The sequence below is a fragment of the Balaenoptera borealis genome (genome assembly GCF_965194805.1).
Source record: "Balaenoptera borealis genome assembly, chromosome: 21".
Lineage (NCBI taxonomy): Eukaryota > Metazoa > Chordata > Mammalia > Artiodactyla > Balaenopteridae > Balaenoptera > Balaenoptera borealis.
In genome coordinates this window covers 11,298,685-11,320,317 of record NC_138880.1, presented here as the reverse complement: position 1 = coordinate 11,320,317, position 21,633 = coordinate 11,298,685, and the positions used below count along the sequence as shown (strand labels likewise).

Below are 21,633 nucleotides of genomic sequence, written 5' to 3'. Positions count from 1 at the left end.
TGGTTGGTTTTATTTGGAGCGCCTGTGAGAGATGGGCACCTATGAGAGATGTGCGCCTATGTTGTCTGCTCTGAAGAACGAGCTGCCAGCTGGTCTCAGAGGATCTCTGGGTGTCTGAGAATCTGCCTAGAACTGGATGGGCGCCAGCATATCCATTGGCTCAAATGGCTGAAACTGCAGTAATGAAATCTGTCTGCTGGCTCCAGCAGGAAAGCGCCTGACTCTTGGCCCTTGTCACTTCTGTGCTTCCTTTCAGATCTTTAAGCCCAACCTGAAAAGCGCTTTCCGATTTTCAGTCACTTCTGCTCTTCCTTTGATCTTTATACTATCACGTGCTCTGGAAGACCAGAGAGGGTCAAAAAGGCTGAGTCGGAAACAAGGGGAAGGGACTTCCCTGGTGGTGCAGTGGTTAAGAGTCCGCCTGCCAGTGCAGGGGACACGGGTTCGGGCTCTGGTCCAGGAAGATCCCACATGCCACAGAGAGACTGGGTCCGTGCGCCACAACTACTGAGCCTGTGCTCTAGAGCCCACGAGCCACAACTACTGAGCCGGCACATCACAACTACTGAAGCCCGCACACCTAGAGCCTGTGCTCTGCAACAAGAGAGGCCACCGCAGTGAGAGGCCTGTGCACCGCAGCGAAGAGTAGCCCCCACTCGCCGCAACTGGAGAAAGCCCGCGCGCAGCAACGAAGACCCAACACAGCCAAAAATAAATAAATAAATAAATTTATTAAAAAAAAAAAAACAAGGGGAAGAGAACTCCCAGTCCTGACCAGAAAACCCTTAAAACTAAACATTACGAGACTCACTACAGCCTATGTCCTTATATCAAACTAAATCTAGCAAAACTCAACTGATTTATTTTTTTAGCTGGAAAGATTGAAAATCAGATAATATTAATAGGCAATTTTTTCATGGAAGGAAATGAGTACCTTAGTTGTAAAATATTAATGTCTTTGCATAATGAACACTCTTCCTAAAATGTATCGATAAGCAAAAAAACCTAGGAATTGGATAATTTATTAATAACTGTTCTTACTGTCTTTGTGCTTAACTATCTCCTAGGACAAAATGTCTCTGTTTTTTTTTTTTTTCAAAATGTCTCTGTTAATTCACTTTTTATTTATATCAAATTAATACCTGCATATAGCTTTAAATGTAAAATAGTTTTATCAAGACGATAACACAAGACAGCAGGATGCTGCCCCACTCCACTCCCTATTTCTACATGCCAGAGGTCACCATCCCAATTTTTTCAGGTGTTTCTTCTGTATTTGCACTTCAAAAATATCTAAATAACAGGGTTAATGTGGTATTTCTTGATTTTTTGGTTTTAGATAATACCTATTGTCTTGTTGCTATGGAAGGTGTAGATTTAATTCTCCCTTCCCCCCACATACCTGTCTTCCCTCCTCATCCATTTTTGATTCAGGGTATACCCAGTACTTTCATTATTACAAGTATAAATATTGTTTACAGCTGCACCAAACCAGTGCATTACAGTTGTTTTCTTTCTTGAAAATTTTTGTTTTGTTTTGTTTTGATTTGATTTGGTTTCAAGTCTCTGGCCAACACTTCCCACACCTTCCAAAAGCCCTGTGAAATGCTTCTCAAGCCAATGTCCCACGTGGGCAAACTGACATATATCTGACAGATTATGAGTCTTCAACACTAGAGATTCTGAGTAAGTTTGGAGTGCGGCCCAGAGACTTGGGGGTTTGTTTGTTTGTTCATCTATGATCTTGGAATGAGCTTGGTCTGGGAACCACTCACCCACAGCAAAACAAGTAGGATCAAAAACTCTCAAGTTTTAGAAATTTAAGTGGCAGAGAATTTTGGTTCAGCTCTCCACCATTCTCGCATCACTTGCAGAAACTTTCTAGAGGTGGAAGTGAATGTGAAAGAATGACCCACACCTTCTATTGCATGAATGATCAACAAAACTATCACAACTCCTATCAAAAGGGCCAAAGTTTTAGCCAAGGTTTTGGTTTTCCCACTTTCCAACCATGGACCTTGACACCAGAACTGAGCATTTTACAGTAAGACTGATAATCTATCATCTCCGACTGAGATGATAAAGGTTACAACACAACTGTCCCCACGTGGCCATGCTGACTTTCGGCAGCCCAGCGCCAGGCATGTGGCATCAGTGCGGAGGGTTTGGATCGGTGGGCAACCAGAGTGAACTCCCCTCCTCCTTTTCCAAGTCATAGAGGGTCCATTCATACTTTCTCAGCTCTCTTTTTGTCAGACAAATCATGAATAAACCTTGGTTCAGAGTTAGAGACAACAATAAAAAGTTTTTAATAATTAAAAAAGATAAAAGTAATAGTCAAGAGGTATTTTTTTAGGGCATAATCTGAAAGAGGCAAAGAGAGATAATTAAATAGCAATCATGATGGAAAGCAGAGTGAAGAGAGTCACTGACTTAGACTCCAGAAAGATGAATCTAAAGCCCGCAGGGGAAGGCCAATGAGCCACCTAATTTACCCATAAGCCCACAGAATGCTCAAGAATTTGACAGCATTAGGTGCAGCTTGTAAACAAAGAAAAACAAAGAGAGTTGCTCACCACCCAGTTCTAGAAGGATTAAGTCATAACCCACTGCAGTTGCTGACCGACAGAACATTCGGAGAGGAAATTAAGGTGATAACAGGTCGCTCTGTGCTTTGGACAAGCAGGTCCTTGGATAGTTAGATGCGTGTCTCAGGAAGAATTTCAATGCACCAGATTCCTCCGTCTTCCCGTACATTGACAAGCACTAAAATCATGAGCTTGAGATATCCGTTCCTTGTGACTAGCAGTAATCTTTCACCAAGACGTGTGCTGGACCACGCGTATCCCCAGCCAAAAAGCACGTATAACTGGTTCCCCCCTGACCTCTTTGGAGCAGTTTCCTCAGAGCTAGCTGAGAGGCTGTGTCCTGGGTTATAGTCTCCAGTAAGACCCTGAATACAACTTAAACTCACAACTCTTATGTTGTGTGTTTTTCTTTAAGTCAACAATCCAAAAGTAGAGGTGAAGATGGGACTAAGCACAGAGGACTGTTTAAAAGTCAGCTTAAGGGACAGTTAAAAGCCCAGATCCCTTTATTCTGTGCAACTGAGCAACTGTCCCTTCCCCACCCTGAGAGAGTTCTGGAGGTTTCTACTCTCAGGAGTTCAAAAGAAAGGGTCTTCGGGCAGGGGGTACAGTGTCTTGTTGAGGTCAGGGGCATGACACTGAAAAAAGAATTAAGTGATAGTTTACAGACTGAGCAGTAAGAAGCTCCCAGAAGATGGCCACCCCTGTGATACCCTCCAGGTAGAGAACTGAAAGAATCCTCTCTGGGAGATGTGACCAGCCCAAGAGAAAACGTCTAAAAATACTGACATGAAGGGTAATCATACTACATAGCTGAGCTGTGAATTGCAATTATGTGAGTTATAATAACGTAAACGCTGAATAACAATCTAACTGAAATCCCCACGTTCCCTTAAGGGAAGTCAATGGATAATGCCTCAAATTACAAATTCCAAAATTGCAAAATTAGGAAGTAACAATATAAGCATGTTATTAAGAAAACAGAGAGCTGAAAGAGCAGAAAGTGGTTGCTTCTAGGGACTGGAAAAGGAGGGCAGATTCTACTGTTTCTTTGAAATAAGCCTTGCACCAGAGTGTTTAATTCAACTAGGTACACAAATAAATTTGATAAAATGTAATTTAAGTAAACCAGAGTTTTAATCATAGGGTCTAATGCACTCATTCAAGAAGAATGCCAGGCACAACCTGGGTAAATTATATAACATCTTAAGACCCAGTGAAGATGATAATACCAATGTTCTCATTTCCTCCCCGACTCCATGTGAGGATCAGGCCGGCTTCACCTCCTGAGTCATCCATTCGACAATGTTGCCTGAAGCCTGGCTACGTGTCGGGCACTGTTCCAAGCAGTGGGGCAACAGCAGTGAACCCAACGAAGTCCTCGTTCTCCTGACTTAGATTCCAACATGGGACACAACAGGTAACCGATCCCAAAATAGTAAGAGAACTTCGGGGGGTTAATAAGTGCTATGAAAAGAAATAAAGCCGGGCAAGGGTCCATGCCATCAGAGAGCCATGTGGGAGGGGAGCCCTATTTTGGAAAGAAGGTGAGGAAACAGGTGTCTCTGAGAAAACATCACTCCTGCAGAGACCCAGTCGGTGGGGAGGAATAACCCGGGGCAGCGCATCCCAGGTGGAGGAAGGCAAATGAAAGCTTCTGAGGCTAGAACGGGCTTTCCCTGTTTGAGGGACAGCAAGCGGCCCGGAGGAGAGAGGAGTGAGCCAGGGAGACAGACTGAGGGTAAGAGACAGACCGGGAGAGGGGCAGAGCCTGCAGAGTCGGAGGCCACGGTGAGGACCTGGAATTTTAACGAGATGGGCGGTCACTGCCGGAGTCTGAGCAGAGCTCTGAGAATGGCTTTACCTTCTGTAAAGTATTATGCGATAATTATTTGCTTAAACAAAAATAAAGTCTATTTTTTTGCATTTTTTAAATTGAGATATAGTTGGTTTACAATATTATATTAGTTTCAGGTATACAACACAGTGATTCACGAATTTATAGATTATATTCCATTTGTAGTTATTATAAAATATTGGCTATGTTCTCTGCTGTATGATATAGCCTTGTAGCTTATTTATTTTATACATAGCAGTTTGTACCTCTTATTTAAAGTAAGGGGTTTGATTACAGCAAAGATGTATATATGTAGATAGATAAATACACATTTACATCTCTATACATTTATTGTATATCATATATGATCTATCACTTAGTTATGACCTTCTTTTTCACGTTCAACTTTGTTGCTGTCCACACAGTTCAAGTAAGTCCATTTTCTTGCCATCTCCCAAGTAAGTCTTAAGCTGGCAAAAGCAATTACCTACTATCTGCATTCAATGCACAGGGCCCACGAAAGTCAACCTCCAGAAAAAAACTACTAGTAAGAATCAACTCACAATGGGTGAGATTGGCAGAAATTACCCCGAGAACAGTTCACAGATGTGTCACTCATGAAGTGTCAGGGACACTCAGTACAGTCAAGATGAGCAGGGACAGCCGTATAAGGAAGTCTATCAAGGTTGTTACCATATCAACTGTGCTACAATCTTACCAAACTGTACTTGTTTGTTTTCTGTGCTTCTCCAACACATGGCAAGGGACCTGGCAAACTGTGACTGTGCAGAGACGTTGTATCACTGAATGTTGGGATGCAACTGACAGGACAGATATCAAGACTCAAAGTAATTGTGAGACAGAAGCCCCCACTTGCAGAATTCACAGAAGGAATGAAGGAGAGCTTGTTCTACGACTCTTGAATTCCTCAGCAAGGTCAAGAATACAGAAAGGGGTGAGAGAGAGTGGGGAGTCTTGGGTCCTCCTAAAACAAAGAGCCCTAGGCGGACATAGAGAGCTCAGCAGAAAGAAGCTGGATGTGTTGCGGGTACCAGGAGCTGGGAAGCGGTCCCACGTGACTACCTGGAGCAGAGAGGCGGCTCTCTGGGAAAGGACACTGGAAAAGCCAGGGTTCCAGCAGGGAAACTCCAAATGCCATGAAAATGCCCCAGAATAGAAAAAGTATACTTTAATCATCCACCAGACCCACTCAAGGCCATCAGATCGAACCAGCTGCTGAGTTCACAGGACATAAAGCCACACGGCCAAGTAAGAAATGTCCAGTCTCCTTAACTCTCCTCCCTTTCCTCATAGCAACTCTGCCAGTCTCCAGAAAGCAGCAGATGAGGGAGGAAGAAGGAGGCAAGCAGAGTGTAGAGAGAGGAAACACTGCACTGCAGAAGAAGGACCGCAGGCCTGCAGCGGCGTGAGAGAGGCCAAGCTGGGGATGCAAAAATATGTAACCCTAGGCATGGCGTGGGGCTGAACGCTCCATTTACTAAGTTTGAAACTGTGTTTGCAACTGAAAGTGACCATAAAATTGTCCATTCCCTGAGAGTGAGAACAAAAGCTGGGGCTCTGCCAAAGCTTCCAGTTAGAGGACGGTGAAAATTAACCCCCTGAGTGAGGTCTTAAAGGGACAGTAAGAAACATAAATAAAGAATGTGTGTTTGCAAAAATAAACTCAAAGTGGCTTAAAGACTTAAATATAAGACATGACACCATAAAACTCCTAGAAGAGAACATAGGCAAAACATTCTCTGACATAAATCGTAGCAATGTTTTCTTAGGTCAGTCTCCCAAGGCAATAGAAATAAAAGCGAAAATAAACAAATGGGACCTAACCAAACTTATAAGCTTTTGCACAGCAAAGGAAACCATAAACAAAATGAAAAGACAACCTATGGAATGGGAGAAAATATTTGCAAATGATGTGACTGACAAGGGCTTAATTTCCAAAACATACAAACAGCTCATACAACTCAGTAACAAAAAAACAAACAACCCAATCAAAAAATGGGCAAAAGACCTAAATAGACATTTCTCGAAAGAAGACATAAAGATGGCCAACAGGCACATGAAAAGATGCTCAACTTCGCTAATTATTAGAGAAATGCAAATCAAAACTACAGTGAGGTACCACCTCACACTGGTCAGAATGGCCATCATTAAAAAGTCTACAAATAATAAATGCTGGAGAGGGTGTGGGGAAAAGGGAACCCTCCTACACTGTGGGTGGGAATGTAAATTGGTGCAGCCACTGTGGAAAATAGTATGGAGGTTCCTTAAAAAACTAAAAATAGAGTTACCATATGACCCTGCAATCCCACTCCTGGGCGTATATCCAGAGAAAACTCTAATTCGAAAAGATACATGCACCCCAGTGTTCGCAGCGGCACTATTTACAATAGCCAAGACATGGAAGGAACCTGAATGTCCATCTACAGAGGAATGGAAGAGGAAGAGGTGATACATATATACAATGGAATACTACTCAGCCATTAAATGCCATTTGCAGCAACATGGATGGATCTAGAGATCATCATACTATCGATAAGTGAAGTAAGGTCAGAAAAAGACAAATATCATGTGATATCACTTATATGTGGAATCTGAAATATGATACAAATGAACTTATTTACAAAACAGAAACAGACTCACAGACACAGAAACAAACTTATGATTACCACAGGGGAAGGGGTTGGGGGAGGGATAAATGAGCAGTTTGAGATTAGCAGATACACACTACTATATACAAAATACATAAACAACAAGGTCCCACTGTCTAGCACAGGGAACTATATTCAATATCCTGTAATACACCATAATGGAAAAGAATATGAAAAAGAATAGATATAAATATTTTGAAATCCGTGGATGGGGGGAGCAAGAAGCCTGCACCTGGAATGAAGGTCCGAGGGCCCCACCAATCACTCAGGATCCAGCCCCGGAGAGACGGATTGTAGTCTTCCTTTGAGGAAGACCAGTCCCACATTCTTCCTGTTTGTAACCTCCAGACTTCAACAAGGTGTGCTAATATCCACTTTCCTGAGGAAGTTAAACTTTTCAGTAGCCTACTTTTCTCTTTCTGTCCATGTACCTGTATTTACTAAAAGTTCTATTTAGAAACTCACCCAAAACAAAAGCAGTTCCCGACCCTAACTACCCTCATTCTCATCAAAGGCACTCCAATCCCTCTCTCATGACAGACAGGTTTCAAGAGAACTGTTTTAAAATGCAGAGTTGTGTTTTGAAATCACTACAGTGATGGTTTCTAAGACTAAATTCTCTAACTCTAAGGACTTTTGTTTTTAAAAAAATTATTCACTTGTGACTGCTTAATTTTTGTTTCAGAGAATTGCTGATATAGCTGAAGCCTCACATTTCTCAAATGACTCAAACCAGACACAGAATTCACTGTATTTCACCGTGAAGGTCTTTAACTATTACTTCCAGATATGTGTTTATATTAAGAAAATGAATCATCTCTAGAAAGAAAAAAAAGAAAGGAAGCTATAAAGGAAGCAAACAAAGTCAAAAATATTCCTGGTTCTAGATAAACAACAAGGTACTACTCTATAGCACAGGGAACTATATTCAATAGCCTCTAACAAACCATAACCGAAAAGAATATGAAAAGAATATATATATAACTGAGTCACTTTGCTGTACAGAAGAAATTAACACAATGTTGTAAATCCACTATACTTCAATAAAATCTAAAAAAAAAAAATTCTGGTTCACAAAAGCCTCAAGGTCACATAATCCTTTGAGTTTCCATTTCTGTTAATTAGGTCAGCCTTTGACACCTGAATCATTTTCCTGCCTTTTCTTCTGCAATCTTGCTGTACCAGAGTCCCATTTGCAGTTGTAAGTGACCTACTTAATTACAATATGGAGAAAAGTGTATTGTATTCACTCTATTTCGCTCAATAGATCTTATTAAAGAACTGAATTTCTAATTGGGTTTGTTACAAACCCTACACTGTGAGCAATTCCAAAATCCAAATATCCAGGTTTTATTATAGTCAGGAGTGTACATGCAGGGAGAAGGAGCACAGGATCAGGCGTCAGTGCATCTTGGTTCTCCGTCCAACGCTGCTGCTAACCCCTGTGTAATCGTGGCACATCCTTAACCTTCCTGAGCCTCAGACTCCTCACCTCGACAAAGAGGAGGTCAGACTCCCAGGTCCTTTAGGGCTCTAAGTATCTGTGACTACTTCCTGAGTGCCTAGCATGTACAAGGCACTATGCTCGTATAGGGGAGAGGGGAAGTACAGAGATGAAGTGATATTGCCCTGTCATCAAGAACTTTACACTCTAATATGGAAGAGAAGATGATATAGGACAAAACCAAATGCCATAGTTACCTTATTTATCGTCTTTATTCCTCATCATTGGCATTGTGCCCGGCATACTGTATTAATAGATGCTCAATTAAATGACATGAAAGAGATATAAAATGCCTATGGACATTTAGAGAAGAGAGGCTACATCCAATGGAGGGGAATCAGAAAGCATTCATAGGTGTTAAATTTGAGTTGGTTTTTAAAAGGGCATTCAACTTTCACTTGCTCCCTAACACCATCCTCTAATTTGATGCAAAATCTTAAGCCAAAGTTCAAGATTCTCCATGCTCTGGTTCCAATATATCCTTCGATCTTAATCTCTCTCTTACATAAAATTATGCTGTAGCCAACCAATCTCCTTGCTGCAACCTCAGATTTTACCCATAATTTTCTACCTCCATGCCCCCACTCATGCTGTTCTTCATACCGAAATGTCCTCCAATCCCAACATAATCCAATTCCATTATACTTCAAGGCCTACTTCAAATTTCCCCTATTTTATGAAGGAGATCTTATGAAGCCTTTCTTGATCCCTCCAATCATATGTGCTCTCTCCCTTCTCTGAAATCCCACAAGACTTGTCGACATTTCTCTTATGGTATATACACCCTTTAGCACTGCATGACAGTTAGGTAATATCTGTGTCCCAAGATTATACTATTTGACATCAAAAACTGTATTATTCCTCCACATTGCCAAACAAACGGTAGTGTTCAGTAGATTATTTTGACAGGACAAATTAAAAAAACACTCCAGGACATAGAAATTGAATGAACAATGGTGCTAAGTCAGGAACATCTGTGGCATATGCCTAAAATGCTGACTCTTCCAGTTTGATTTTTGAACATAAGTTTAGCTGATATAATCACAGGAGTTAAGCTTAGAAGGCAGGCCTGAGTCATTACACAGAGCCTTAAGTGGCAGGGCAATAAAAATGGCATATATTCAGTTCTCAGTGGAGTCACTGACAGTTTTGGGAGCTGGACAGTGACAAAATCTGAGATATGAAAAGCAAACCAGAAGCATCCTGGTTGACACATCAGTCTCCTGGGATTTTGGTTGGAGGCAAGTCCATCCCTGAGAGAAGAATCGGGTCTTAAGTGTGCAGATAAAATTAAGTGCATGCTCTGCAGGTCTGTGAGTCCTAAAAAAGTCACCAAGTAAATACTGCTTTGTAGGCTTCCCGGCAACCAGATATTTGAGTGCGCATCTCAATAGAAGGAAACAGACAAACACGAAAGCAATCATCACTGAATTTCCAAACTGGTGAAAAAGCGAAGGTTCTATATTTTTCTGCAGAAGGGAGAAGGGAACAAAAAAGCACACCACACACAAAGGACAGGAAATCAAAATAGCTCTGAATTCCTCAGCAATAACACTGGAAGCTAGAATACAGTGGGAAAATGTCTTAAAAATTCAGAAAGAAAAGAATTTCCAACTTAGAATTCTATGCTGAGCCAAACCATCAGTGAAAGTAAAGGTAAAATAAGCACATGTTTGCACATACAAAGTTTCTAAAAACTTACCTTCCGTGAACCTTTCTCAGGACACACTGAAATAAAGACACAAACCGGGACTTCCCTGGTGGTCCAGTGGTTAAGACTCTGCACTTCCACTGCAGGGGGCGCGGGTTCTATCCCTGGTCGGGGAACTAAGATCCCGCATAGCCAAAAAAAAAAAAAAAAAAAAAAAACACACAAACCAAGAAAGAGGAAGATAAGGCATAAGAGAAACAGAAAATCCAACACACGAGTGAAGTACAAGGAATCCCCAGACTGATGGGCAGCTAGGACAGCACCTGGGCACCAGGCAGAAAGGATGACGGCTCTAACTGGACATGTCAGGAATCTCTGGGAGACATTTCTTTAAGAATATCTGGGGGCTTCCCTGGTGGCGCAGTGGTTAAGAATCTGCCTGCCAATGCAGGGGGCATGGGTTCGAGCCCTGGTCCGGAAAGATCCCACATGTCACGGAGCAACTAAGCCCATGCGCCACAACTACTGAGCCTGCGCTCTAGAGCCTGTGAGCCACGACTACTGAGCCCACAAGCCACAACTACTGAAGCCCGTGCACCTAGAGCCCATGCTCTGCAACAAGAGAAGCCACTGCAATGAGAAGCCTGTGCACCGCAACGAAGAGTCGCCCCCACTCGCCGCAACTAGAGAAAGCCCGCGCGCAGCAAGGAAGACCCAACGCGGCCAAAAATAAATAAATACAATAAATAAATTTTTAAAAAAAAGAAAAGAATATCTGGTGCCACTACAGGGAAAACGATTTGTGCAGGAAAAGAAATCTTAGTATCTTAAATCGTGGCTCACTGTGACTACACGATGATGTAAAAACTGGATGCTAATCTACCTAAAATGATGATATAACTTCTGGGGAAGAATACGGGGCTGAGAAATGAGTGGGGGGAGCAGGGGTGAGGGAGGAGAGTTAAATACTCATCTTCCATAGTAAGAATCAATATGTAATGCCTAAAAGTGAAAAACCAAGAAGTCACAATCTAAGTGTGTTACTTGAAAATACAGGAGCTCTATGTGCATGTATAACACGTTAAAAAGTTTTAAATGTTTAGCCCCGGCCTGGTCCGGCCCATCCCCCTCCCCGCTGGGTCCTTGAGGCCCAGCCTGGTCGGGCTGCTGGCAGCTGGGCGCCGACGGCCGGACAGATGGGCACACGCGAGGAGGGACGGACGGATACATGGAGGGCCGCGGGGACGCTCGGCCCGGGCCGGTGCTACGAGGCCCGCCCGGGAGGGCTGGGGCCGCGCTCAGAATTTTTATTTGGCTGCTACCTTAAAATACAGGCCCTAAAAATGCCAGCTTGTTTGGACTTAGAAGATGACCTGGATAAATGATAAAAATTAAGAAAGACATTTTGGTTTTTTATTGTCCACTTGGCACATGCTTCTGGAATAATATTCACCATGGTTTTGGATGACCTTCCAAACTCAGAAGACATCTATACTCCCTTGTGTTCATCAACAGTGGAGGACTCAGAGATGGATTTTGACTCTGGGCTAGAAGACAATGACTCAAGAAGTGATAGTATTTTGGAGGATTCCACGATCTTTGTGGCCTTCAAAGGAAATACAGATGATAAAGACTTCAAATGGAAACTGGACACAATACTGGAGAAAGTGCCCGATTTGTTACACATGGAATCCAGCAAGCTAAAGGTACAGAAGGTAGAGGCCTGGAACAGGGTGCACGTGACATTCAACATCTCCCGGGAAGCAGCGGAGCGGCTACGGACCCTGGCTCAGGGCAACAACCAGCAGCTTCGGGATCTGGGAATTCTCTCCGTTCAGACTGAAGGGGAAGGTGCTATCAACCTGGCTTTGGCTCAGAACCAAAGCCAAGATGTGAGAATGAATGGACCCATGGGAGCTGGAAATTCAGTTAAGATGGAGGCGGGATTTCCCATGGCAGGTGGTCCAGGAATGCCTAAACGCCTCCCACCTGGCTTCTCAACAGGACAGGCCAATCCGAACTTTATGCACGGTCAGGTGCCTTCGACCAGAGCAACCACCCCTGGGAATTCAGGAGCCCCTCGGCTGCAAGCAAATCAAAATGTCCAGCATGCAGGTGGTCAAGGAGCTGGTCCTCCTCAAAACCAGATGTAGGTGTCCCACGGGCTACCAAATATGATGCAGCCCAGCCCCATGGCAATTCATGGCAACATGAACAGCCAACAGACTGGTAGTTCTGGGGCTCCTCAGGTGAACCTGGGCAACATGCAAGGCCAGCCCCAGCAGGGCCCACCATCTCAGCTGATGAGCATGCACCAGCAGATCTTGCCCTCCCAGGGCCAGAAGGTCCAGCAACAAAAACCCTGAACCCTCAGAACCCTATGATCCTTTCAAGGGCCCAGCTTATTATGCAGCAGGGTCAGATGACGGTGGATCCTCAGAGCCAAAATCTTGGGCCCTCGCCCCAGAGGATGACCCCACCCAAGCAGATGCTTCCCCAGCAGGGCCCACAAATGATGGCGCCACATAACCAGATGATGGGGCCTCAGGGGCAAGTTTTGCTTCAACAGAACCCAATGATAGAGCAGATTATGGCCAATCAGATGCAGGGGAATAAGCAACAGTTTAAACTCAGAACCAATCTAATGTCATGTAGGGACCAGCACAGATAACGAGAAGACCAACTCCAAACATGCAAGGAAACATGGTGCAGTCTACGGGACAGATGTCAGGACAGATGCTGTCCCAGCAAGGGCCCATGAACTACAGTCCATCTCAGGCTATGGGGATTCAGGGGCAGGCCTTGAGGCCACCAGGGCCCAGCCCACATATGGCCCAGCAGCATGGCGATCCTGCTACTACAGCAAATAATGATGTCAGCTTGTCTCAGATGATGCCTGACGTCAGCATGCAACAAAGCAACATGGTCCCCCGCTCCGCCGCCGTGCAGGCCATGCTGGGAAACAGCGTCTCAGGAAACCACTTCTCAGGCCATGGGATGCCTTTCAATGCACCTTTCGGTGGAGCACCCAATGGAAATCAGATGTCCTGTGGTCAGAATGAGGCTTCCCAGTCAGTAAGGATGTCACGCTAACAAGCCCATTGTTGGTCAACTTACTGCAGAGTGATATCTCTGCAGGCCATTTTGGGGTAAACAATAAGCAAAATAATACCAATGCAAATAAACCGAAGAAGAAGAAACCCCCCTCGGAAGAAGAAAAATAGTCAGCAGGATCTAAACACCCCAGGTACTCGCCCAGCTGGTCTGGAGGAGGCTGATGAGCACCACTGCCTAGAGAACAAGGAATTAACTTGGACAACTCAGGCCCTAAACTGCCACAATTTTCAAAGCGGCCACCAGCCCCTTCACAGAGTTTAGTCCCAAAGGAAACTCCAGCCACAGCACTGCAGGGGTCTGTTCCCAGACCGGAACTCGAGGCAAATGCTGCCATAGTCTCTAGACAAAGCAGTGAGCCCAAAGAGATAACTGAAAAGTCCAGAACTCCAAGCCAAAGAAACTCCCGAACTGAAGAGCCAGCTGTGGCTTCTGAAAGTGTGGAAAATGGACATCGTAAGCCATCCTCTCGGCCTGCTTCAGCCTCCAGCCTGACTAAAGACATAACCAGTGGGCTTCCCTGGTGGCGCAGTGGTTGAGAATCTGCCTGCCAATGCAGGGGACACGGGTTCGAGCCCTGGTCTGGGAAGATCCCACGTGCCGCAGAGCAACTGGGCCCGTGAGCCACAACTACTGAGCCTGCGCGCCTGGAGCCTGTGCTCCACAACAAGAGAGGCCACGATAGTGAGAGGCCCGCGCACCGCGATGAAGAGTGGCCCCCGCTTGCCACAACTAGAGAAAGCCCTAGCGCAGAAACGAAAACCCAACACAGCCAAAAATAAATAAATAAAAAACAAATACTTAAAAAAAAAAAAAAAAAAAAGACATAACCAGTGCAGTGCAATCCAAGCGAAGAAAATCCAAGTAAACAAGCTGGACGACGACTTGATATTTGTAAATGTGTGTGACGTTTACAAAAAGCAATTTTGAGCTGTGACTTTTAAAAATCCATTTCTGTACAGTTATTTTAATAATGTGGTCCTTTTCCTGGTCCCTGCAACCTGTTTCATAAAGTGCAATGGGGAAAGCAACACCTTTTGGTGTTGCAAGATGAAGTTCAAGGTTTCTATACTGTTGCCATGTACTGAGAGGAGCTAAATGCGATTATGTTATTAGTTTTCACATTTCCTAAGCAGCCTAGAGTACAGGGTGAGCATTTTTAGATCTTCTAATAATGTATGGTGCTGTGGAAGTACTGTGTGTGAATAGCAGTAGTGGGGCAAAAGGAATCTTCTCATTTGGAAATGTTGTAAATAATTTTATTATATAGTGTTTCGGATGTATTTGTTGTAGAAATGGACCAGTGAATAAAGAGAATCTAAGGGTTTGTACAATGTGAAAAAAAAAAAAGTTTTAAATGTTTAAAAGATAGTGACTGTGATACAACCGCTCTGAATATTGGTCTGGAAATTCATAAATGTAAATTCATACCAAATAATTCCACTGCTAGGTATGAATCCTCATGAAATCTCACACATGTACATGGATTGTTTATTGTAGCATTTTTTGGTCATAAGCAAGTTTTTTTAAAACAACCTAAATGTCCAACAACAGGAAAATGGTTAAATGAAGTCTGATGTATAAATACAACGGAATTCTATACGACAGTAAAATGGGTGAACTGGAGCTACAAGGACCCAACATTAATAAACCTCAAAAACCATGTAAGAAAAAAGTAGGTTAACGTATCATACTATTTATGTAATTTTTAAAACATACAAAAAAATACTATATGTTGTTTAAACACACACACACACACACACATACACACACACACCAACTTCAGGATAATGATTCCCTCCCAGTAGGAGGAAGGAAATGGGATGGGGTCAGTGAGGGGCTCATAGAGGCTTTCAATTTTACTTGTAATATTTTATTTCTTAAGCTGTGTAGTAAGTACGTAAGTACCCATTCCATTATCTATATATTTTTGTGTCTAACTGAAGTATGTCTAGGGGCTCCTGGTAAAATCTGGGAAATTAAACTCATACATTTAATGTTGCTTCATCTCAAAACACCACTAGAGGATTATAGTCCCTTATCCAAACTCTCAGAGATTTATGTGTTTCAGAATTCAGAATTCTTTGGATTTTAGAAAAAGGTATCAGGATGCAATTCCATATGTTACATTACACCTTCAGTGGGACCTGAAATCGAGTGATGTTCAAAATAAGCATCTGACACTATTCAGAGGGTTGTTCGCCCCTCAGAAAAAATCAGCCACCAGCCTGGCGCTGGACAAACAGCCCTCACTCCTCAGACCTTCGCTGATGCCCCTCTAAGAGCAGAGGAGGAAAGCAAGCGCATGGGGACGCCTGCAGGCCTTTGGAGGCTCTGGGCTCCACCACATCTGGATGTGTGAGTGCCTGGAATTCCCTGCCTCCTCACCTCTACCAGGCATGAGTGCCCATTGCTCTGCAGCGCTGACCAACTGTGGGGCACACACACCACCTGATTCCTGCCGAGCCCATTTTCTGCTTTATTTAAGTTGTTGTTGGGCAGATCACTGAGGATGACTCAGCCCTACAGCCCAGTCTCAGTCCTGCCACTCCAAAGCCAGCACTACACACACACACACACACACACACACACACACACACATTCATACCACACTCTAAAGCAGATGTCCTTTCACTGACTTCCTAACCTTAGTGATTAACCTTGCCTATCTTTGGTCAAGCTTGCTAATCTGTGTTCCCCCGTGCCCCTACCACTCAGCACCCAGGAGCTCCATATTTCTAACAGCTGCTGGCATCTTGCTACCTCCACCTGGCTGGGTCTGGCTGCCCTTCAATGCCAGCATGACATAGAATCAGCCTCGGGAAGTGATGAATACCAACTTGCTCTTGAAAGCTGATGCTGAACAATCTTTTTATTTTTATTTCTGAGTAATGAGATCATACTGTGCTGAGCTTATGTCCAATTAAACATCTGTTATGGTAATCAAAATCTCCTGGCTATTATCACAGATGACATTCTGAATTAATATCAGCAGTATAATCAATAGCCAATTCCTAAATAACAAATTCAGTAAGCACAATACCCAAATGTGAAAAGGTGAAAAGAACTAGGTCTTCTCCCCCATAAATACCAAGTGGCCCAGCCAACCACCCCTCTGTTGGTCCAGCTCACCGATTTATTGTATTTGCTCAATGCTCAGGCCTTCCACAGAGCAAGTGCAGAGGAAATCGGGCGTGCCAAGTGCTTTCAAGGGGAGCCCACCATCTCTTCCTTGGGAGAAAGGCAGTAACTCAGTGTTGAAGTAGGATGTCAGCAAGCTAAGGGAGAAAGGCAAAAGCCCTACTTACCATAGAAGAGGAAGGCTTTGGTCCTGTGATGATGGAGGTAGGTCCGGTTGATGGTGAAGAAACAAGTGTCTGCCCCGCACTGGCCTAGCCTTCCATTTTCCCCAGTCAGTGGGGACCACCAGAGCATGATGGGGTAGCTATCAGCTGCCAATGTTTTTTTCCTATTCAGGGTCAGTCCTCCTCTCTTAAGGAATGGATGGAGATGTATAGGCTCTTCTTCCATTTGTGCATGTCCGTCTTTCAAATTAGAATTTTTAAACTTCTTCCCTTCAAATTTTCCCAGCTCAACCACTACCTAAAAGAGATGACGATTATTGCCAGTGTCAGACTGTTTAATTTCCTTCTGTACATCTCCCATGCATCTTGATGATTTAGCTTCTTATTAGTTTTCTATTGCTACCATAACAAATTATCACAAACTGAGCAACTTAAAATGATGCAAATTTATTATCATACGATTCTGGAGGTCAGAAGTCTGAAATGGTCTCACTGGGCTAAAATCAAGGTGTTGGCAGGGCTATGCCATTTTTCAGGAAACGCTGGTGGGGAATTTGTTTTCTTGCTTTTCTTTTAGAGGCACCCACAGTTCTTGGCTCATGGCCCCCTTCCTCCATCTTCAAAACCAGCAACGTTGCATGTCTCTGACCCTTCTCCTGTTATCGTATCTCTCTGTGACCACAGCCAGGAAAGAGTCTTCTCTTTTAAGGACTCATGAGATTACACTGGGCCTGCACAGATAATTCAGGGTTATCTCCTCACCTCAAGGTGTGTCCCTATAATCCCATCTATTTACAAAGTCCCTTTTGCCAAGTAAAGTAACATATCACAGTTTCCAGGGATTAGGGTAGGGACACAGCCTCCAAAATATCTACCAACAAGGATGCTGCATTCCACTAAACACGTAACAGATACATCTCTCCTCCATTTCATAGGCAAATACAGAATCCAGAAGTGGTTGTGTCTCTTAATGAAACCTGTGAGAGTCAGGGTTATTATCTGGCTATTGCTGGAGATTGCACTCTGGGGAAAATAAGTTATAAATTACCAGTTGGTTTCCTTTTCGTACAATTAAAGGAGCCATAACATGGATTTTATATTTCTAATAATATCCACTATGGCATAGAGATGGCATAAGTACTGGGCTCCTTCTCACTTAAAACCATGTTTTTTAATTTATTTCAAGAGAGTCTGGGTCCTGGAGAGCTAGGTCATCAATCACAGTAATCTGAAGGGCAGGGTAGACTGAGTGAAATCAGAGGGGCAGTAGCTCTCCAAAAGTGCTGCCTTTTCATCAAACTTTAAGGTTTGATATTGACATGGCATTACAAAAATATGTTAGAGAGAGCAGTATAAAGTAGGGGCTGGTCTGTTTCATATATAACAAAACATTAGTAGTCACACTATACAACAAATAAAGCTGGTAAAAGAAGGCATATTTTCACGTATTAACTGGTCCACTTGTCAACAGAGGGCACTACCTGTGTGGCCCGCAGACCCCACTCTCAGCAGCCAGTGGTGGTGCCTTCTTTATGTATTTGCTACCTTTGGTGTCAGAAAAGGGCCCTGCCCACTGAGGTGATACAGAGTCTGTAACTCCCTGGGGAGGGTCTATAATGTTCACTGGATTCTCTGAGGGATCCAAGGCCAAAAAGCTATTAAGAGCCACTCAGTGAACGCCACATAGTATTCCAAATGGAAGAAAGAATTCTATTAGCTTTAAAAAAAAAAGCACAGATCACTTGTGACACCAAAGTCATCATTAGAACAGTAAAACCATCACTGAAAACTAAAAGCCCTTGCCAATAACTTTCTAAGCCTCTTTATGATAACATAATAATGTGGCTACTCCCCAATAGCTTGATGGAATGGAGTTGACTTGTAGCTACAAACACTCTTTTCACCCAACCTTTCCTGCAAATATACAACCAGCAACTTGAAAGAAACACGTTTAGAAAGCCATGTTTATAACTTCAAAGACAAATTTTGCTCCACATTTCTGATCAAAGTCTACTATGTGAGGTATAAGGTCGTATCCAAATAATAGGGACTGGGACTTCCCTGGCAGTCCAATGGTTAAGACTCCACGCTCCCAATGCAGGGGGCACGGGTTTGTTCCCTGGTCGGGGAACTATGGTCCTACACGCCGCAGGGCGTGGCCTAAAAATTTTTTTTAAATAAAAAAAAAAAAAGAATAATAGGGATTGCTTTAAGGAGAGAGATTTCTGAAGCAGAAAACTCCAGCCCCTCCAGTTCAAGCAGGTCCTGGATACCCACCTCCAAGACAGACAAGCAGGGAGCCAGGGGTTTCCTCTGACCAGGATCCCAACCTGGCAGTGGAAGGTGGTGGAAGTACAGTGCAGTACTATCTGCCAAAGTCCTTTGATAAGCATAAGCTCATTCAGTCCTAAGCGAGGAGAAGGGAAGCCCTCCAGAATAACACGCCCAGAGAACACTTCTGTCTCCATCAGCTCCACATCTGAACTACTCACATCCACAAATAATCTTTAAAAGTCCTCTTGGATTTTGAAATGGACAGCTGGTCCTTGAGTGGGTGCTAAAAATATCTCAACTCGTATTTCTACTTTTACTATCACTGTGAAACTTTTATTTTACTTTGAAATCAGCAAATGAAGTTGAGAATAACCAACTAAATGAAATAAATGGGGGGACTGAAGAAACGTTTCAGGTCACTCACCCTACTACAGACAAATTTATTAATGCAGATGTGTGTGTCCTGCAGAGCGACTAGCTTGTCCTCAGAATAGTCACTACTTCTTCAAGAATGGCATCTTTTGGGGGCTTCCCTGGTGGCGCAGTGGTTAAGAATCCATCTTCCAATGCAGGGGACACGGGTTCGAGCCCTGCTCCGGGAAGATCCCACACGCTGCGGAGCAGCTAAGCCCACGCGCCACAACTATTGAGCCCGCGTGCTGCAACTACTGAAGCCCGTGCGCCTAGAGCCCGTGCTCCACAATGAGAGAAGCCACCGCAATGAGAAGCCCACACACAGCAACGAAGACCCAACGCAGCCAAAATAATTAATTAATTATTTAAAATTAATTTTTTTAAAAAACAGAAGGGAATTTCCTGGCGGTCCTGTGGTTAGGACTCTGTGTTTTTCCTGCCGAGGGTGGGGGTTCGATCCCTGGTCAGAAAACTAAGATCCTGCAAGCCACACAGCAGGGCCAAAATAAGAAAACAAAACAAAACAAAACAAAAGAAGAATGGCATCTTTCAGAAGGGATCATGACTTGGAGGAAGCCATCCATTTCTGACCCAATAAGACAGACAGAACTCTACCTTCTGCTACTCTAAAACCAGTACCCTGCAAGAGTCGCAAACTGATCCCCTAACTCACTGATTTTGTTTCTACCTGACACATCCACTCACTAAACCTGACACATCCGCTCACTAAACCTCAGTTTCGTCTGTTAAAAAAGAAAGTATTTTCCTTGCTTTACATAGAAAATCCTGATCCTGAGAGATGATGCAAAAAGTAAAGTACTTGGAGAGAACGGGGTGGGTGGCAAAGGCCCAGGAATCAACACTGCATAACCCACATTCTTGGTACCTGGAGTGTGACGAGCAGAAAGACAGTAGCCGTGACGCACAGGCAAGATGCCAGAAGCTTCCTCCTCCGAATCCGCACCATGCTGCCCTGCCCTGGGTGACTGGCAGAGGGCTAGCCTGGTCACCAGGTGTTCTCGAGTCGGCCCGCAGCCCAAGACAACTTCACGTGGAGGAACCATCTGGGTGCCAATTTCCTCCACTGCCATTCCTGCTGGGACCTGGTCTCCATGAAGGACTGAGAACTGAGCTTCTGAGTGGGCCTGGCTTGGCATTGAAAGGGGACAGCATGCAGTCTTCTTAAGCGATCATCAGAGCAGCTGGAGGTTATTTAAACCAGAAGGCATCAAAAAAAATCTGTAACAAATGAACAATATTTTAGCCATAGTGCAGAAGATTTCATAAATGAAGTCTTGCAGGGTTACCGTGTAGAAGAAACCCAAAGCTTTAAAAGTAAAAGGAGCCTTTGAGATCATTTAGACCTAATACCTCACTCACAGATGAGGAAACCAGGACCAGAGAGATGAAGTGACTTGCCCAAGGTCAGAAAGTCCATTACAGGAGAGTGAGAGATCGACAATCAGGTCCCGAGACTAAAATGATGCTTCCACTTAATTTTCCCTGCCATCAGACTTGAATTCCAAAAGTCATTGACATGTAGTCATTTCCTTCTATCTAAGTTTCAAAACAGCAGAGAAGTGGAGCAGAAATAATCAGGACTGTCCACCCACTCCTGTAAAAATTAGGGAAAAAACAAATTAAAGTTTCAGGCATTGATTAGAAATGGAAATGATCAACTGACCCCAGTTCCCCCCAAGGAAAACAACTTCAGCTACAACATAAGGAATTCAGATTACTGATTTATTTGTTCAGTCTTTTATGGCAAGTGCACTAAAGCAGTGGGTTATATGGGCAGTATGGTTCTCTGGACATCTTGAAATAAGATTTCCATCCAACTGAAATGGATGATCTTTTCCAAAAGTTTTTTAAATGTGCTAAATAGTCCCATAGAATGCCTCTTATTCCCGGGGTTCTCTGAAGTCAAATGTCTTGAGCAAATGACCCTGTGGAGTTCAGAGGAAAGCAAGGATCAACATTCCAGAGGAAGGGAGTGCTCCAGGGGCTGATCCTAAGATCTGACCGTACACCTCTCGGATACAGAATTGAAGATACAATGAGAAATATAAAAATGATGTAGAATTCTGGTTAAATGCCTTGGTCTTAAAGGTATGCTCCCCTCTCGTGCATCAACCTTAATTAGCTTTTAAGTCTAGGCTATTTCTTCTCCTCAGAAACAAAATAACTCTTGGTCTCAGAAACAGCCAAAAGCGCATTTTTCTTCTTTCATCCACGGAAGTCCCGCAATCCACAGCGTCTAAGAGAACGGGCTCTAGA

The 21,633-nt window shown here is 43.6% G+C and overlaps 1 protein-coding gene and 1 pseudogene across 17 annotated transcripts in view; one reads left to right on the top strand and one right to left on the bottom strand.

The window, feature by feature from the left end:
* FUT10 (fucosyltransferase 10) overlaps positions 1–21,633 on the bottom strand; it is a 284,562-nt gene that overhangs the window by 240,870 nt on the left and 22,059 nt on the right. For 12 of the 16 annotated variants that reach the window (XR_014239082.1, XR_014239083.1, XR_014239084.1 and 9 more), the window contains exons 1-2: positions 20,243–20,467; positions 16,672–16,966 (exon numbers count right to left, since the gene is read on the bottom strand). Coding sequence is in view for 11 of the 16 variants with exons in the window: in XM_082375002.1 (XP_082231128.1) it covers positions 16,672–16,966; positions 20,243–20,323 (376 nt within the window). In the remaining 5 variants the exon portion in view is untranslated. Of the gene's footprint in view, positions 1–16,671; positions 16,967–20,242; positions 20,596–20,853; positions 20,972–21,633 lie in introns of those variants that run through there. The other 4 variants (XM_082375006.1, XM_082375005.1, XM_082375003.1 and 1 more) reach the window with 2 other exon arrangements.
* On the top strand, positions 1,105–16,484 carry LOC309619620 (nuclear receptor coactivator 6 pseudogene; annotated as a pseudogene). The gene is made up of 2 exons (XR_014249863.1): positions 1,105–5,380; positions 5,740–16,484. The product of XR_014249863.1 is annotated as a nuclear receptor coactivator 6 pseudogene (transcript).